The sequence below is a fragment of the Patagioenas fasciata genome, chromosome 1, assembly GCF_037038585.1.
Source record: "Patagioenas fasciata isolate bPatFas1 chromosome 1, bPatFas1.hap1, whole genome shotgun sequence".
In the NCBI taxonomy this organism is placed as follows: Eukaryota; Metazoa; Chordata; class Aves; order Columbiformes; family Columbidae; genus Patagioenas; species Patagioenas fasciata.
In genome coordinates, this window is record NC_092520.1 from 64838256 (window position 1) to 64857180 (window position 18925).

Here is an 18925-nt window from a genome sequence, read left to right on the forward strand (position 1 = left end):
CAGTATTATTCCTGGTTTTATTCATAACGGCATCATTAAAGATTCTCACTTCCAACATTATTTACTTGCAAAACAACCTCATGCTCAATGATGCTCTCTTTGGTAAATGCATGTATTCAAGTCCAAGAGTAAAAATATTATTCCTATCAAAACGAAACATCAAGTGATATGGCCGTATGGCATATCGTTCCTTTCCACTTTCCATTTTCTATGTCATCAGTAGAGCCACAGGCCAAGTCATCCTTGTCCTCAAGGCTGCAGGGAAAAGTGATTAACATTCTACAGATGTTGTATTTATAGCAGAATGTAAAGTCATTGTAAAATAATTATAACAGTTTTTGGTGTTAAGAAAGCTTCCAGTGTATTCTAATGAATGACAACATTATTTGCAACATCAGACATCTGAGGATCTCAGCTAAACTTAGTTGTGTAAATAGAAAATACATCTTCAAAATCTAATGCATACCCTGTTATTTTCCAGGTTTTCACCATCTTTTAATTTCACAGGATCAATTTCACAAGGTTTATGGACCTGGCAGATCTAGAAAGGATACAGTGAAAAATTGACATATTAGTTTATCTTCAAGTAGAAAAAGTTTTGTAAATGCATAATCTGTTAGTTTTCAGGGGTAAAAGGTAAAAGCCAACTCTATAAATTGTATTTTTTTTATTTGGACAAATCATTGAAGGTACATTACATGTGATCTTTATTTTTTTTTTTCTGAAACATAGCACTGATTTGTTCTATCCTTTCCTTCAGCTGAAACGAAGAATTGTTCATTAGACTCTCTTCAGCAAGGCTGTTCGAGGAAAGTCTTATTTTGCCAAAACAGTCAACTTTGAAAGGTTATCTATAGTCTTTAAAAAGTTGACATTTTTGGATGAAACATTACAACAGCTGAAGAAATTGTCAAATCATTTAAAGGAAGTCTGTCATCTGAAAATATTGCCCAATTACTGCACTAGAATACCCACACCCACCATTCTGGACTGGATAGATAATAAACCATTGTTACAATGCATGCACCAAATACCCAGTTATCTAAGAATAATTTTATTCCTTTATACCCACTGGATGAAATGTATTAGTTATAGCTTCCCAGCACCTTTCTGCTGTATATACTCTTTATTCATCTAAGTTATTACTTTATTAATTTATCAGAAATAATAAATATTAATTTTATAAAGCAGAGTAATTTAGTCAAATAAATGGAAACTTCATATTTCTTTAATACAATCCAATTGTTTCTGCAGTGGGTGACTCAGCTGTGGCTAAACTAACACAAAGGATTTTAACACAGAAACAGGCTGTTCAGCTTCGTTCCTACAAAGTCATGTTAAAATGGGAAGGAATAAACAGTATCTGCTCCCTGAAGGCCTTTTACAGTGACATTTTATCAAATAAACAGTCTAAACTGCTCTTACCTCATCTATAATGGGCTTTAGTGTAACTTGCAGATAATGCATCCCTGCCAGTTTCATTGTCTCGTCAATGCACTTGGAAGTTAATGAGTTTCCTCTGAAAATGGTGTTTGGATCTCTGGAAGTGAACAATTTTCTGCAATTTAGTGTCATGGTAATAAACTACTAATATGTGGAAATAAAAGAAGCAGTGAAAGGTGACGGAAATCTGCGTTTGAATGCACAAACAAAAACTCCCTCTGACACCAGCCTGCCATTAAATGCAGTCATGTAGCATTTAGCGCACTTCTGGGTTAAAACAGAAAAGCAGTAGTCACAGGAAATCCAGAGGGACTACAGATTTTCTTCCTTGCATTAGCGCAGGGTGCCCAGTGCGCCATCTAAACACACAGGCTCAAATCAAAGGAGTTTATAATATAAGCGGGGTAAAACACACCCGCTTTCACGTGCTACTGAACAGCCTTAATTTGAGTAAGGGAAGGAGGCAATGATTTTAGTCCCACAACACTGGACATTACGTGTGACCTACTACCTTCTCCTGCAAAGTGAGTACCTGTAAGCTGCGAGGGAGATGAAAACACCGGCTTCAGTGACAGCGCCATCTTTTCCAAGTGCCTCACAGCACTGTCCTGTGATAACACTACGAAACACGGCACAGATCCCAGTTCTGCCCTGAAAACTGTGTGACAGCTGATGCCACGCAGACTCTCCTGTTTTTCTGAAAGGCCACTTGCAGAGAATTCTTCTATGTACTAGACATATGACCACTGTGATTTCTTAAGCATTAGCTAGCTACCCTATTGCGTACTTTTTTTGGTATTACTTGCATTCTCAAAATGCAAGTAATTTCATATTCATTTTGTACCTGCATTTCCTTCTATAGCAATTTGCATTATGCAGAGAGGTACATAATTAAGAATCTCACCTACAACCATATGGTCAAAACCTGTGCCTACTGACAGCACATCAAACTTGAATACAAAGTTATTTTCTTGTTCCTGTACACACACCAATGTCTTTTCTGTTGTTTATAGCTTACTACAGTTGTGCCCATTTACAAGCAGTGAATAACAGGATGAATTACTTTTCTGGATTAATTATTTTGTTTCATAAAAAAAGCTCACTGCCTGTTATAAATGCCAGAAAGCCCTGAAAACAAACACCTTCTTCGCTGTTTCATCACAGGAACATGAGTGACTGGGGAGCAGCAAATTTCCTCACACTGCAGCAACCAAGCTGTTTCAGCCAACCTGCAGCACAGAAAAAATACACCTACCTACAGGAAGGAAAACACACTCTCTCTCAGACACTCCAAAAAAGCCAGCCCACACAAAGGCTCAATTTTGTACTGAAGAAGCTGTTCTTTTAGAGTCAGTATGTGTCATTCCCCGACTCCCAATTGTCTCTTCTACTGTCAGTCAAGAGCATGTCTATGTCGGCATGAGGCTTGTGGCAAAAAATGTTCTTTAGGACCTGCCTGATGTGAATAGCAGAACTGACACTACTAAACTGTCAGCACACCAGAAAGTCAAACAAGGGACTTATAAGAAGTGACCAGAAAAAAGATTTTGTTTTCTGCTATCCACTGCCAGATCCGCTCCCATCTTTGTTCTTCAGCCCTCTGAATGAAAAGATTAGAGACACAGCTTGCCTTAAATATTCATGACCAGGAAGAAACTTGCTCTTTGTTCCGAACAAATTCAATAAACCCTCTTACTCAGCACTAAATGATTTAATAGCATACTATAAACCTGCAATGATTTCATCTGAACAGCTGAAGGTAAGGTAGGATTTCACAGTTATCATCAAATATAATTAAGACTGAGAAGACTGAAAATCCCTTTTCTCTGATCTTACAATAGTCTTTGCAAGTAGACTTCGCAAAATACAATGGAAATCCCTCCTAAAATCAAACTCACCAGATCTTCTGAGCAGTGAATGTGTTTAAAAAGAACTCTGCCACTCAGCTGGGACAAACAGGAACAACTCCAACCATTTTATTTGAAATTACAGAGTTCTAGCTCTAGAAACTGAGTGGAGGATCCTAACTCTAGCCAATGCAAAGCGGGTACATTTGACAGCAATTTGTTTTATGGTACTTACTGAGTTCTCTTCACTTCAGCATTCGCAATGGCACTTATGAAAGGCACAATTTTGCCATAGTGTAAGAAAAGCCTGACAAGAGGTATGGCTGCTTCCTGTTTTTCTCTGCAAACTTCACCCAAAATGTGTGCAGCTGATGCTGAAACAGGCTGAACAGTGGAAAGAAAGAAAAAACTTTGAGCGATCTTTCCAGAACAAGTATTCTTTCTTTCTTTTCCCATTAGCTCCTTAATGCAGAACCCCATGCAACAGTTGCAATGGCTAGGTCCCCAAACATGCTTGTACGTAACATGGGTGGGCTTTACATTCCAGTTTTTGCTGGCTGTAAGTTCTGATCACAAGAGGGCAGCAATTCAAAAACTACTACAGGACAGTCTCCTTTTTCTCCCCATTTTTAATAGCTGTCTTTTCACTGAATGTCACTGTTGCCTGGGGAGCAACTGAAGAGGAAGAATTCTAACCCTCCTCAGTTTCAAGCTATAGTAAGTACAGAACCCAGTTCTCGCACTGTTACAACTGCTAAAAGTACACATAGTGGCACATGTGGTCCAATCCTCTGACATTTTGGGATTAGTTCATGGTTTGGGTTTGGTGTCGGTTTTTTTTCTTCTTTTCTTTTTCATTTCTTTTTTTTTTTAATTATGCAATTAAACCTGTTCCTCTCCAGTAAAGGAAAACCAATTGATCAAACTGAAGTTTACTTTGCATTTTCACATGTAAAATTAGAAAACCACGGAGAATAAGCTGCTGCAAAAACCACTGGTGTTCCTGGGTGTGCCTTCACCCACCATACTGCATGCAGATAAAGATCTTCTCTGCAAGGACTAAAAACAAGGGATATGCTGAGCTTAACAACGCTCTCAGATCTGAAAAGGAAGAAGCTGAAAGCCTCTGGTAAATACACAACTATGGTATCAGCAAGATAGTGACAAACATTCAGAGAGACCCCTGTGAGGATGATTTTCAGGTAAACAACAAACAGTGCAAGCAAATTACCTCCACATCTGCAGATTTTAGCAGGAGGTCTCTAAGTGGACTGTAATAGTCTGAGGAAAAAACATGATCCTCAGTGTAAACCACATTTAACCTTAAGGAACCGAGGTCATCAGGTTTCAGTGACTTGTTACCATTATCTCTGGGCTGCAGGAAGTACCTGATATGCAAAAAATAAGACAAAATTTGTGCTGAAACACGAGATTATCTCAGGCTATACATGACCCTATATAAAATGTCTAGATACACATCATATTTATATATGTATCCAGTTCTCGAGTGTTCTGAATCAGACTTTTTAATTAAGTTTGGCAGTTTATTTTGCACCAATGCAACATGGGAAGTTTTGATCATAAAGATTTATGTAGATATGATTAAAAACCCACATACTAAAGCTATGGCACTGCTGATGAACTGCAGTAAACAATATCATAAAGCAAATGTATTTGAACTCCCACATGCAATACAGAGGCAGACTGAAATCTCTAATCACATTATCAAAACTTCTTGTTCTTACATTTGCTAAGATTACTTTGGCTTGCTTACAAAAAAGATACAAATTAAATCCATTTAAACTTTATCACATAGCAGTAATTACTCTTAAGTCTTCACAGCACACATATGTTTCTACTTATTCTCCAAAAGTAAAATGTCAAATACCATGCTTCATAAGAACTAGACTGTCGGAGAAATTTCAAAGGGAGTCTCAGTTCTCCTAGAAACTCATCTCCAAACTTCAAGTTACTGGCATTCCAAAGATCAACTCTGTAATAAAAACAAATAATTTTAAAAGATCCATTAATAAAATAAAAAATTGAAAACAAATAATCACAACCTTGTCTTCAATTTTGTTGTTTACTTCTCCTCAAGCCCATGAGTTAGAAAGGCTTGCAACTGTACTGCAATGGTTTACAAACAGTAAAGAGACAACTTTACCTTACATTTCTGGAGCCTTGCAATTCACCTCCACGAAACATCAGTGAAAAGAAGTATCTATACTGCGTTTCCCTCATCTATACTGTTTCCACTGTCCATACTGATAAAGATTCGGGGGGCTGTTTGGCTATCTCAGATAACAGAAGAACACAGGTGAAATGGACACCAGGGGAAAAAGGTGTAGAGAAATTTAAGGACTCCATAATGTCAGTCCCAGTCTAATTCAGGATTACTAGCAGCTAAGCAGCACCTTTACAGAGTTAGGTTGAATGTCTACACAGCCCTCCCCATTGCTGGAGCTCCTGGGAAGACTGTGTCAGGCTTACAAATTTGCTGCACCTAAACTAGTTCTGTAGAGTTTTACCTCATGACAGTTTCACCACTCTGTATAATCAGCGTATTCACTGAAGCCTACACAATTTTTAGCACTAAGTCCCTCACATTTGGGAAGCTCTGATATGTGTCTCTCAATGATATTTCCTTCCCTTTCACTTGCTCTTTAACATTAGGATGTAAAACAACTGCACTGAGATTCAAAGCAGAAGTACTGGTGGTGTAATCTTGCATTCGTAGAAAAATGCTGTAATACCCACCTTGGAGCAAGAGTTTCAAACTCCAGGGTAGTTGTTTCTGTACATATTTTAAGGTTTACTCTGAGAAGGATTTTAATTTTAAAAACAAGCTCAGCTGACAGTTTTGCAGTTAAGTGACAGTCTGAAATGGGCCTTAAGCTTTGGGGGGAAAAATATATTGGAAAAATACAGGTTTTCAAATAACAAAGACTTTTAGAAGAGCAACTTTAACTTGGATAAGGTGCGAAGTCATTCAGCTATGAACGTATTTACACAAGTTTTCTAGTCTCAAGCAAGTCACAGTAGACTTGTGAAGGAATGGATGATGACAGCCCTGCTAAAGGCATATCTGACCTCAATGCAAGTGCAGAGGATGTCACTTTTAAATCCTCTGAGCCTCTCAGCAGCATCTCATGCACCAAGTTTCATAGAGTAGACATACCATCAGCTCACATTGCATGCCTGCTGGGTTAAGTTCTTCAAACTCTGATATTTTGATAGTATTTCTACAGGGCAAGAATTCCCCAAAAGGAAAAAAACTTCTTCAAAAATTCAGCCTCCTCTCCACAACCTTCCTGTTTGGTTACTATCTTGCTAACCAATTCAGATGGCTAAAAGCAGCTTGAGAAGGAGAGGAATCTTTTGAGAAGTTCATTTACACATAGTCAAACTTAATATTTCCCAAGTATTTACAGGCCACTGCTTTATCCAAATTCTTTCAAGATGCCTGCTGGCAATAGCACTTTCAAACAAGCAGCCAAAGGGTGCTCCCCCACAGCAACTTGTTATGGGAGGGAAAAATTAAAAACAACAACAACAAAAAAACACACACAAAACCCCAAAACAAAACAAAAGCAAACCAAACCAAAAAATAACGCAAAGGTTCTGTAGGAGAGGAATTAACAACTTAAAGTAGATCTCACACTACACAGTAAGCAAAGCAGGCATGCAAATTCTGAAATTGTTTTGTGCGCTTAGAGTACAAAGCATAAGCAACATTTAAAACGTCATAACTTTTAGATCTCAGAATCTAAAAAGATTACTGTTTCCCAAGATTTTTAGAAGGCAAACTTATGGCAAGTGTTATTCTAAAGCTGTTCAAATTGTAGTCACAGAAAGAAAGAAACAGCAGAGAAGGGGAGGAGAAACAATGAATTTCACCAGAATATCTGGTCCCTGGGTGCTGATATGCAGGTCTGCAACTTCCTACACCCACTCAAAAAGCAAAACTTTCATAGCTTCAGAGAAAATTCATGAGAGACTAAGGCTCCTCTGTACCCTGTGGAATGGTATTTTCTCAGGAGAGAAAAAGTAAACAAACCCCTAAACCCATAAATTGTATGATCCATTCAGAGGGCATGGGGGCAACCTAACTCTGACTAAACAAACCGGAGGAAGTGAGCGTGGGTGGAAGGGGAACCTGAGATGGAAACAAAACCACTCTGTCCTAGAGGGGACAAAACCTCTGAGCAAAGAGTTTGCCCAACCAAGACTAACACTTTATCTGCTTTTGTCTATTATTTAAGTGCTTAATCTTTTCCCAACTATTTTGTAAGCCTCCTCACAAACTATTCATCTTTATCATGCTGTTATGTGTTGGTTTTAAGGAATTATAGACTTATAAGCTCAGCTCCACATAAATTATCATTGCAGACAGCCATTTGTCTGGAAAATGTACTAAGTAAAACAACTGTATAATTCCATTTAGTCTAATAGTACAAGATAAGAATTAACTGAAATACTAAGCAATGGGTAACCACTGTCCAGCAATGTGTAGGGTTCCATTCTAGAATCACAAAACTATCAGAGAATCCTAGCTTTCACTTAAAACCAGTGCATGGCTGAGCATCATGGTTAGAATGATCAGGCCAGGACTTCCAAGACACTGTTCAGTTGCCCACTCCATCACATCCATCCCCATGGATATGGGACATGTTACTTCATACTTGTCTTCACCATGCAAAGGTTTGCAGAAATATAGTCTGGTGCTGGGACTAGGTCACTTGCTGTGCTGCCAACACCAACACCACCAAAGCAGCATGGCACTGAACCTGGGCCTTTGCTCTCTCCTGTCCATTAGCTGAAACCAGCTACCTTTACACTGCCTGACACAGATGTTCTCAAAGAAACAGCAGAGTTCTCATCTCCCTCATGTATGAATGGTTTCCCCTTCCTGCCTCACAAAGCCATGGAAACTCAAATCCATTTGATGATCTTGTGGTGCTGTGACACACTAGCAGGTTGCATGAACCAGCAGTGGACTGTCAGATTAGAACAGCCCCCATCCGTTCCTTTGTGAGCACAGATGCATCTTGCTTGCTGGGAGTAAATACTGATCCCCCTTCCTGGTCTCCCCTCCTTGCCTTACAGCCAGTTCTGCTTCTGAAGGCAATGTTTGGGAAGCTAAGCCTTGACCACCTTCCTAGTGGGAATTCCTGGAGAAGGAGGGGTTGTCACCATTCTCCTTCCATCTTTCTTCCTCCAAATCCTAGCATAAAGGAGATGGGAATTTCTCACCACCTGATGCACATAGAACAGGCTACAGTGCATCCAGCTCAGCCTCTAACTGTATGTGATGCTATGACGCATGTGATACCTTCAGGTTTTGCACCTCCTATTGTTTCCTGTCCACTCTTTCTATTCACTTGTCCCCACAGACACTGTTCACAGGCCTCCGCAGGTTCTAAAATAGTACTAAGTAGGTGGCAGGGGGTCGGGTGGGGTTGTTTTGTTTTTGAAATCAGAGTTGCCTCTTTCCTGTGCAGTAGATTTCACATGTATCCTGCTCAGCATCACAAGAAGGGGTTAAAGTCTGGCAGGCAAAAGAGAAGAGAAACTGCCTCTGCCCCAGAGAAACTCTGAGCGCAAGAATTTCCTTTCAGGGAAGAAGGACCTTCTATGTGTTGCTAAAATTAAGTAATAAAAGAAAAAAGACCCTTTAACGAGAACATCACAGAGCTTCTAGGCTCTCTTGGGAAACTGAGGGAGGGAGGAAAGAGCAGCCCAGACATAAAAGACTGTGCTTAACGACAACTACACATTAGTCTACATACAGTATATATAGGATACCAAGGAAAATAATTAAGATTTCTCCTGCTGAGCGACTGTCACACATTCGCATAAATCTACAGGTCACGGGAAGTAAAGGAGCATAGAGATACAGCGACAAAGACTCATCTTATAACATTAAAACCATGCTTGCCACTTTGAAAACTGCGTCTACTACAAAGTTACACAACTTTGGAAGACAAGTGTATTAACACAAAGTGGTTTATGTTACCTAATCTCCATTTTGTCAACTTCATCAACATCTTCAATATCAAAATGGGATTTCTTGTTGCAGCTACTGGGTCTTGTAACCTAATAAAAAGGAGAAAACTTTAATAAATTGATCTAAAAGCATTCTTATCTTACTTGTACAAAGCCCTGAAGATCAGTCTTATACTACCAGCAGTAACTTCAGTCCTGATTCTGAAAACATTCATGTGCGTGAATAAACATGTTAACTAAACAGATTCCTCACTGTGCAAAAGTGGTGATTACACAATCATAACCAAGAGTAACTAGATACTCCACACTTTCTTTACAGAGAAAGGATGTCTTTAATATTGAGTTTACATTGACAAAAGAAAAAAAGAATCACAGAAACATATACCACTTTTATAATCCATCTAGGGAAATAAAAGGTCAATTAATAATTGAGTTTTAAATACAGCCGTACAACAGATGTCCTGAGGCACTCTGAAAAGGGGAAAACAAAACCAAATCACCCTTAAAAAACATTTTACAGTAGATTTAAATAAACGTGGGAAGTTCTGGCTGTCCTGATATGCTGAAAGTCAATTTATTATACTCATATAAAATGCATTGAGGAGATCAATTGCCCAAGAGATGTTAGCCTATGTTATGTATATCAGAATATGGAACCAGGTGCACAGTTCACCAACCATATTTGCAAGACGGATAAATGGTAAAGCCCAGGCAGAAAATAACAGGAAGACAGCTGTAAGTGTAGAGCATTAGCAAAAAAAGTTTTTGTACAAACATTTCTTAAAATTGGTTTTCTAGTGTGATTATAAAAAGACTTTGATGGCTGTATTTTTGCATAGTGCGTCAGAAACTTGAGAAAAAGGCTACCCCACCCAGCTGAAACCACAGCAGGAACTGATCAAATGCAAGTGTGTATGATGTGTGGGTTCAGCTCTTGGTTGCACACAGAAGCTGAACATTATTGTAGGTTTAAATAGGCTTGTGGTTTAATACTTCCCACTCACAAAAAGTGGCTCTTATTGTAAACTTGACTACTTGGTTTTATGTTGTACATCAAACGAAGATGGTACAAACAAGGATAGAGATGCACAAGTAGAGAGGAACCAGAAAAGAACTCAGAGCCTTTTTTGAGTGTGTATGTATGAGGCCTGGACCATTTTCAAGGTGATACATGAAAGCTAAAAGGTAGTAGCAGCACTGGAGCCAAACCCTCTTGGGCTATAACTGAACCAAATGCCTCTGGCAAGCCCAAGAGTATGGAGGATTTAAATACAGCCTACAACTTCAGCAGCTCAGCACCAATTTTCTCACCCTACCCTTGCAACCGTTTTCCCTGTGGCTTCCACAAATTATCCTACATAACTGCAAATGACACTTGCTACTACCATTGTGAAGCTAGTGGTGTAATTTTTAATAAGGAAGCAAACTTCTGTTTTATTGTTTGTAACATGAGTTGTTAAAAGAAAGTTACAGCATAGGTGTTACTTACAGCACACCACTTTCAAGGGAACAGTTTTCTGAAATTTTGCTGGAGTCTTCATGTACAAGGTCCCATTCGCCTGTCCGACTGCTTAGTGTGCAGATTAATACAGCTCAAGAGTGATATTCTTAACAAGATAGCTGTATGAGGTCCATCTTTCCAAGGATGAAACCAGAGAGAAGGGAACTCCCAGTCCACAGTGCTGCCATGTACCATTTTACAAAAAAGGGGTCACAACACTGCTGTATTGGTCCCTTTCTTTAGGCAAAGCTGGCGAGCCATTTATCAGCTGCTCAGTTTTTGTCAGCGCACGTAGGTTTACAACCAAGTCCCCAGCACCACCTTGTTCGGTTCCTGTAAGAGGGGCATTTTCCTGTAGCTGCATATAGAACTCCGAACTTGCACAGCACCCAGCAGCTGGAGTGGTAGCGAAAATGGCTCCTAACTGTCAGGTGCAAGTTTCGCTCACAGCACCCTTTAAATAAGCCCTTAGATATCCCAAACCAACACTGAGATATTTTCCATTCAGAAAATTAAATCTACGCAACTTTTTAGTTGCAGTAAGGGAAGCACCCTTCCACTGCCTTTGACAGATCAGCTTCTTCCTCAGAGGCAATCGCTGTGCTAGCGGACTGCAGGAAAGCTGATGAAGCTGTTTGGAAGCAGTAAGTGACACCGCTGTCAACAGCCTGTATCTGTGCAGCTCCACAGGAATCAGAGCGCTCCGTTCGCGTGCACCAGCCACATCTCTGCCCGTGTCTCATTAGTGAATGTGTTTCCTAGCCGTAGCAGTTCCACTGAACCTTGTTCCTTGGACACATTTAGCCTGATATGTACTAACTACTCTCAAAATGACATAAATCTATGATCACTCTGTCTGCACTAAGGGTATGTTTATGTTTCAGAGTTCTGTCTGATTCAGACATTTCCCAAGCTCTGTTCTTACCCACCCAGAAAACATTTTGCTCTGAGTTAGCAGAACAACTGGGCCATGGGCTTGAGTTCAGGTTTTGCTCCTGCTGATACTCATGTGCAACCCAGCTCTCAGCAGAAAGGCAAGCTACGCAAGCTTCCAGTCCCCTCCACAACTCCAGCTGGAAGATGCTTTCTGTTTTTCTCCTTCCTCTCCTGATACGGCACCATCTGCCAAGTTTGGTGTTTAAATACCAAACGCTCACTGTTTCTGCAGCACACAGAAGGCTGAGGAATCAGACAGGTGAAGTTTCATGGTTTATAGGCTGAATTCCTGGATTAAATCTCATTAAAAAACTCTCGTTGTCAGATGCCTCCAGAACTGTCTATGTTAAGAACAAGGAAGCCCATTTTAGTTTATTTATATATAGCATTGCTCTTGTGTCACTGCCAAAGGCTGCAGCTCTGGGTCAGGTCACAGACTGAAATCCGGAGCAGCCCTGAGCGAACACACCTCTGTGCCATGGGATCTGCCCCCACCAACCATGCCCATGCAGCAACCCCCCTCAGAGTCTCAAAGAGTCAGGCAAGCAGGCATGAAAACTCTCTGCTAGCTAAAGTTAAGCCTGCAGTGAAGTTATACCCTAGGAAGAGATGTATTGGGTTACCAGAGGAAAGATTACCTTAGATAGCTATCCCAGCCAACCCTCAGGGCGTCCAGCCCTTTGGGCAGTGAGGAAGTGCTCCTGCCAATGAAGAACTTGCTATATCTGCTCCTCAGATCCATGACATCAACAAGAGTACATTTCTGCTGGTATGATCGATTTTAGATTAGTTGGTACAACTGTCACCTTCTGGGCAAAGATGGAGGTTTGTAGAAGGAAGGGGAAGAGAGTATTAAGTCCCTTACTGGCACTGCCAAGAGTGGTATTTGCACTTCAGATCTGCACAGTGCAATGGCGACTGCTTGGCTCCTCTCTCCCCAGCAATCCTTTCTGGTGTGGCTGTCTGTGCCCCTGAGCTGATCTGAGAAACCACATCTCTTTGTGCCACCCCTGTGCCAGGAACAACTTCTAATATAAATGTGACCTAAATGATGCAAGCTGTGTGGGCAGAAAAGGGCTTTTCGATGATTTGCCAACTGCATTGTACTGCTCTGGTTTTTCATGAACTTCCTTATGTCAAATTATCATTATACTGTTCTTGAGGTATCTATTGAAATAGAACAGTTAAGTGTAGTTGTGACTAAGAGGTTTATGAGAAAAAAAGAGATACACATAGTTTAGAAGACAGAATGAAAAGTTGCAAGAGGTATCCAAATGATAAACACATGCACATATATGTATGGACACACCACAATTACAGCTACTCTTGCCAGAAAGAACCAAAATGAGCACTTTCATGGAAGTTATACTTTGTCTCAACTGGACTTGTTGAAAATTCTCTGTAATAAGTAAAGGAGTACAGGTTTCACTCACTTGGAGGAAAGGCACTGGTATTGCAGCAGACTGGTAGGCAGCCAGAATATCCAGTTTAAATGTATTTTTCCTCTACAGTTTTCAGCATTCCTAGTAGAAAACCTTACTCCCATTGACTGGGGAAAACCGGGTGGAGCAGCTATGAAACCACCAGCTAAAAAAATATAATTTTTTTTTAAATCCCATTTTTAAGTGGCCTTTTTCAAAACTCCTTTGGGGTGAGTCATGATAGAGTATAAAGCCTGCTGCTCATGAGTGCCCACGTTGAAACTTTTCCTATAGGGCACCTGAACTGAAGCAACAAAACACTCTCTCAGCAAACAGTCTGATCCTGGGTACTTCGTTCCCCTGCACCATGCTTTGAAACAGTTTGCAAAGAAGACAGCTGGCGCAGCATGGAGCAGGATGCTGTGCCAAGTGCCAACTATCTACAGTATAGTATTTCAGCTTATCACCCATTCCTTTGAAATACCAACCTCAAAATAAAACACTTCATCAAAATGTGGATTGTTGGTCTTCTTTTTAACTTTCGTCTTTTTGGCTTCCGATCTGAATTAAAGAAAGAAATAGAAAGGTAAGAAATAATGTTAGCAGAAGTGTCATCTTAGAACAGAGCCACTGAGGAACAAATAGCCACCCAGTTGATTTATCTGATCAAACTGGAACACCATGTGGCTCCAGCACAGCAGGCACACACAAGTCACACACACTCAAGAGATTCACTGCAAGCCTATTTCTCTAAAGTGGCAGTAATCACAGTTTATTATCCTCTCAAACACAACTCCTTGAACCCTGATTCTGTCACATGCTTGATCCAGCAGAATGTTATATCTGTACAAGGCAACTGGCAAGAATGGAGCTCTGAACAGCAACATTTGGGCGACAGCCTCAGTCTTGATGTGACTCAAAAACTCCTCATACCCTAAAAGCATAGGAGACAGGAAGACTGGCATAGCTATTTCTGTGTTTTATATTTTATAATCCTGGGCTGAGGAATCAATGAATGCTTTTCAGTGATGTTAAATCATTAAAAAAATCCTAAATCATTTTCTCAGTAAGAATTTTTTTATTGCTGTATTACCATCCTTTTCCCTGCAGTCCAAACAGCCCCTAGTTAATGTTACGTTGTTGAATTATCATGAGTGGCACCAGACAGAAATCTCTGAAATTTCTACTGCTCTGTAGCAACCAGAGCGGGCAAAAGGCCTGACACAGTTCGGCGCTGCCCACTCACCCTCCCTGGGCCGTGCCATCTGCCTGGGTCTGCCTGTCGGAACACCCACATCTGACTGCCTGGCACTGGGCTGACGCCAGCCGCTGTGCTGCACGCAAGCCAGCCAGCAGCTGTTTGATGACTTCCAAATGTTATGAACCTATGCTTGATTTGTTCTCGTTACCTACAAGTGAAGAGCCCTGCGTTGTCCCATGTCACCCATCTTACCCTATGGCTCTGCGGTAATAAGGCGGCATAGATAAAACAGACGCAGATGGAGAGGCGCATCAGCCATGTGGAAAACTGACCTACTAATCATTTCATCCCGGAATCTATCTCTCACTTCTCATGCAGCAAAGCTGCTTAGATAGCTTGTAATTGCTTCTATGAACCAGGGAATCCTATGTCCTCTTTTACAGAGGTCAAGTAAAGTTGGGTCTCATTCTCAGTGCTGCTACAGGCTTCCTGCGTGACGGCAATGGGCCGGCCAACCACTGTAGTGTTTTCCCATATATAATACAGGCCTAGAAACAGTTTTGGTCAGGAAGCCTGATGGCTCTCTAGGTACAAATCACACAATAAACAGCAGCACATTTGTTGATGTTTTTATGCTCGATACTGCACAAATGCAGCAGGATAAAGCAGCTTTCCTACTCTAAAAGGAGACGCATTGAAAAATCCAGAGGAGAATACTGTACGGATTAAGAATATCCCACTATTCTGAGGAAGAGCTGAGAGATAAAAGAGACTAATCGCCTCCGGGACGTAGGGCAGATTGCCTATTCCAACTCATCAGTCACACTTGTCAATCAGTTTCTTTACCGATAAGTCCATCTGGGAGGGGACTGGGAAGCGGGATGTAGAACAGGAGGTGATTAAGGCAAGCACAATTATTGAGCAATTACAAAGCAGTGGATGGGAATAAGCTGCATGCTGCTGGCTGGAGATAGGAGGTAAGCCTTCTCCCCAGCAAAACCCAGATAGGAATCGGATGCAGCTATGCTCTTTATTCTGAAGGGAAATAGGTTATCAGTTGTGACACATTACCCAGACTAGGGGGCAGAGGGAAGCAGATAAAGAAAGGTAAGTTGGGACACTCAAGGACACAAGGGTTAGTCAAAAAGTCTCCTTACAGTTTCAGTAACAGCCACCCAGTACCATCTGAAACAAGTTACAGACTTTAAAACATCAAAGCATACAACTCAATTACACAGCTCATTAATGGAGGTAAGGCACAACACACCTAGACAGAGACAAAGAACACAGACCAGTCTCAAAGACTTCTCTGCATGTAAGGTATTTGTCAAGAACGTACTGTATTTATAGTATTTTCAACAAATTGTTGTAAAACCTTATGAATAACCCATGCTACTAAATCTGATTCTTTGAGGTCACACAAGAGCTGTTTTGTTTCTAACATGGCACAGACATAGAAGATGACTGTGAATAAGCAGAAACTAAACCAGTGACATCCAACAGCACGGGAAATTCTTATAACGGGACAATTTAATTCCAAATTTTAAATGAGGAGCATTATATGCAGAATCTCATAATTAAAACCTCTTTCCGAACTTTTTCCATGCTATTATGTCCACATCTATCAAATTATAGGATTGAAACACCTAGGGATTTTGAAATACACATTAATACGTCACACCTTGAAAGTGAAAATACTCTAAATATTCACATAAAAATGTGCATACGTTGCAAGATGTTGATGTATTCAGCTTCCTCTTCTGCCCCTGCTCAAAATTAGGCAATGAATTTGCTCAAAAACTGGCCTCCAACTGTGAGGTGAGAATATGCACAAATTAAGCCTAACCACAAATTACGTACTTGAGGATATTCAAATTACTCAGACTGAAACAAGCCTCAAATGACTTACTCTAGTATAATTCAGTAGTTCATACATGCACTCATGAACACTTAACATATTCTAGTGGTGTCTAAATACTCCCATCTGTCCATTGGAGAATGCAGATTTCTAATAGACAAAGGAAACAGAAGCCACCCTTAGGAAACGGAAGCTTTTGTTTGTGCAATACTTGCCTGGAGGGTCCTGCTAAGGTAACGGTGGCGTAAGGATCGCATTGCCCGTTCACAATGGGCAGCCCTTGGCATTCTAGAACTCTAGAAAAAAAGAAAATGTAGGCAAACAAATCAATGAAATGGGAAGAGACTGGAGTTTAAATAAAAGCAATGCATTTTCATCCCGCTCCCTTTTCACAATACTTGACACTAGGGAATTGGAATGTCACTAAGCACAAGCCTTTAATTTATACCTAATATTGAAAACACATTTTGGTCTTAAATACTAACTTCAATGAGGTCAAAAATACTGTTAAATTACAGAGAAACCTTAACTTGAAGGATTCTTATTTTGCAAGCACAACTACTTAAGTTTCATGAAATAAAAGCCTGCTGTCAAGATGGGAGCTGTCAGCACTTTAAAATTCTGTGACAACTTATTCACCAAAAAAAAGTGCCAGAATTTACTTCTGTAACAAAAGATTGAAAAAACAGAGACAGATCCCAGCAGTAGTCAAGCAATTTGTCAGAATCACATTCATGAAGGCACAGGCTTATTTGGCACAGGCTTATTTGAAAACGTAGTTAACTACAGACCAGGAGACAGCATGAAACAGCCACCTTTCTCCATAAAATTTGTAAAGAGCAAAACTCAGGAAATGCATTCAGCAGTTCTGCACTGAAGAAGTCGAAGAGACGCTGGAGGGACAAAACGGAACAAACCTAGGCTTGCTGCAAGACATGGTGAGAAATCTGCACTTTCGCACTCTCGTTTCAACATCTCTTTGGGAAAAAATAAAAAAAGGCAACACAACCCCCAAAACAGTGAAAAAATGTTTCATGTTTCACAACTGAGGAGTATAGCATCAATTGGAAACAAAGGCAGACAAGCCAGTCACCAGGATTCTCCTTGCTGAAACAAGTTCTGCTTCCAACAGGTAAGCCTGTTGGGCTGATGTATTTACACCATTATAACTGGAAAATTTAGGTGAAGACAAGCTCTGAAACTCTTTGGGCAGGTGAAAAATCTTGCAGTGTGAAATATCTTGCACACTTCTGGGTGCTATAAAATCAGCAAGAAAAGTAATATCCATTCTACCGCTTCCAGTGACAGCAATTTTGATACAAAATAAAAAAACCAACAAACACGATAGAGAAAAATTCAGAAACAGATAGTGCTCCACAATTTTATACACAAAGCAAATTATTTGATAACATATGATGTGGACTTCTAATACAGTTTAACTACAGACTTATTACTTACTCTGCATACAGAGAGGAAAAAAAAATTAATATTCTGCATCAATACAGGAACCATTTTTATATCAGAGGGTGCAGAGTACAGGTAGGTTCACAGACTACACGAAGACTGATGATCAGACTAAGGGGTCACATGCAGGCAGCTAAAGAGATGCATTACATTCATAGCTGGATTTTCACGCCTATGATCCTGCAGAATAAAGGCTAAGTAATTGGCTTAATACGGACAGCCCCCAACAATACACTCACAAGCTTCTCATTTGCATAGCCTCTACATGCATGGAAAAGTATTTCTTTATTGAACTGGGTGAGTCCTCATTGCTGATTCAGTGCAAAAGAGATTTATGTTCTGTGTTTTGGATACTCAAGTGAAATCACAGATCAAAACCACAGAGAAAGTTGAGGAAAACTTGGACTGCATAGGCACTGGGCTGCTTTTATTTCCGGACTTCCATTATTTCACTACAAATTTACCTTCCATAGAGAAAGAATTTACAAGCCTCCCAGATGCCTTATTCAGCAGGTATCTGATACTGCAGAGTGCTGCCACATGAACAACAAAACTCAAGCCACAAATTCTATCCCAGCACCAGCTGGAAAGGCAAGGTACAAGCTCCAATAACCCCTGACATCAAGCAACACACAATATATGCAATTTGATTGCCTAAATGCACACATCTAGTGCCATTTGAGATGACTTAACAGTTTCTTCCTCGATCCCTTGGTCTCCAGAAAGGCAGAAGGTACCCATGGAACACTTATATTTAACAGCTCCATGCCTCTCAGGGGTCTCGCAAATAGACTAGATCCCTGTTTTAAAGCAACCAAGTCCTACTACACATTCACTCAGCCCACCTTACAGAGGTGCAGAACAGGTTTTTTTTGCATTCGTATTAATACAAGTATTAAAAAATGCAAGAAAAAAGCTACTTCTTAAATTTTAAAAGGGCAGATGTGAATAGAAATAATACTTATGGGGAACTTCACATTGTAGCCTTCTGGTAGAGTAGCTAGCAGTGCAGGAAGAAAAACCCATAAGTACCAGAAGAAAGCCTTCAAGAGGCAGGTCCAGCTTGATTTTCTTACGAGTAAAGGACAGACCACTTTCCTTCTAGTGGTCTTTGCACTAATATGACTACGTTCACAGCAGAAACACTTTGCCAGTGAACTACAGCATGACTGCTGGTAATTCTTCCAGGACGGTAGATGTGGTTTCAACACATTCCTGTCTGAACAGAACAATTGTACATCAAGTGTC

The 18925-nt window shown here is 40.3% G+C and overlaps 1 protein-coding gene across 1 annotated transcript in view; it reads right to left on the reverse strand.

Annotated features, from left to right (window-relative positions):
- The window catches only part of RASA3 (RAS p21 protein activator 3), a 132474-nt gene that overhangs the window by 18340 nt on the left and 95209 nt on the right, over positions 1–18925 (reverse strand). Inside the window, exons 6-13 of the mRNA XM_065829587.2 lie at positions 16429–16509; positions 13643–13715; positions 9307–9386; positions 5179–5283; positions 4522–4678; positions 3526–3674; positions 1426–1540; positions 467–541 (exon numbers count right to left, since the gene is read on the reverse strand). Coding sequence (XP_065685659.1) covers positions 467–541; positions 1426–1540; positions 3526–3674; positions 4522–4678; positions 5179–5283; positions 9307–9386; positions 13643–13715; positions 16429–16509 — 835 coding nt within the window. The remainder of the gene's footprint in view (positions 1–466; positions 542–1425; positions 1541–3525; positions 3675–4521; positions 4679–5178; positions 5284–9306; positions 9387–13642; positions 13716–16428; positions 16510–18925) is intronic.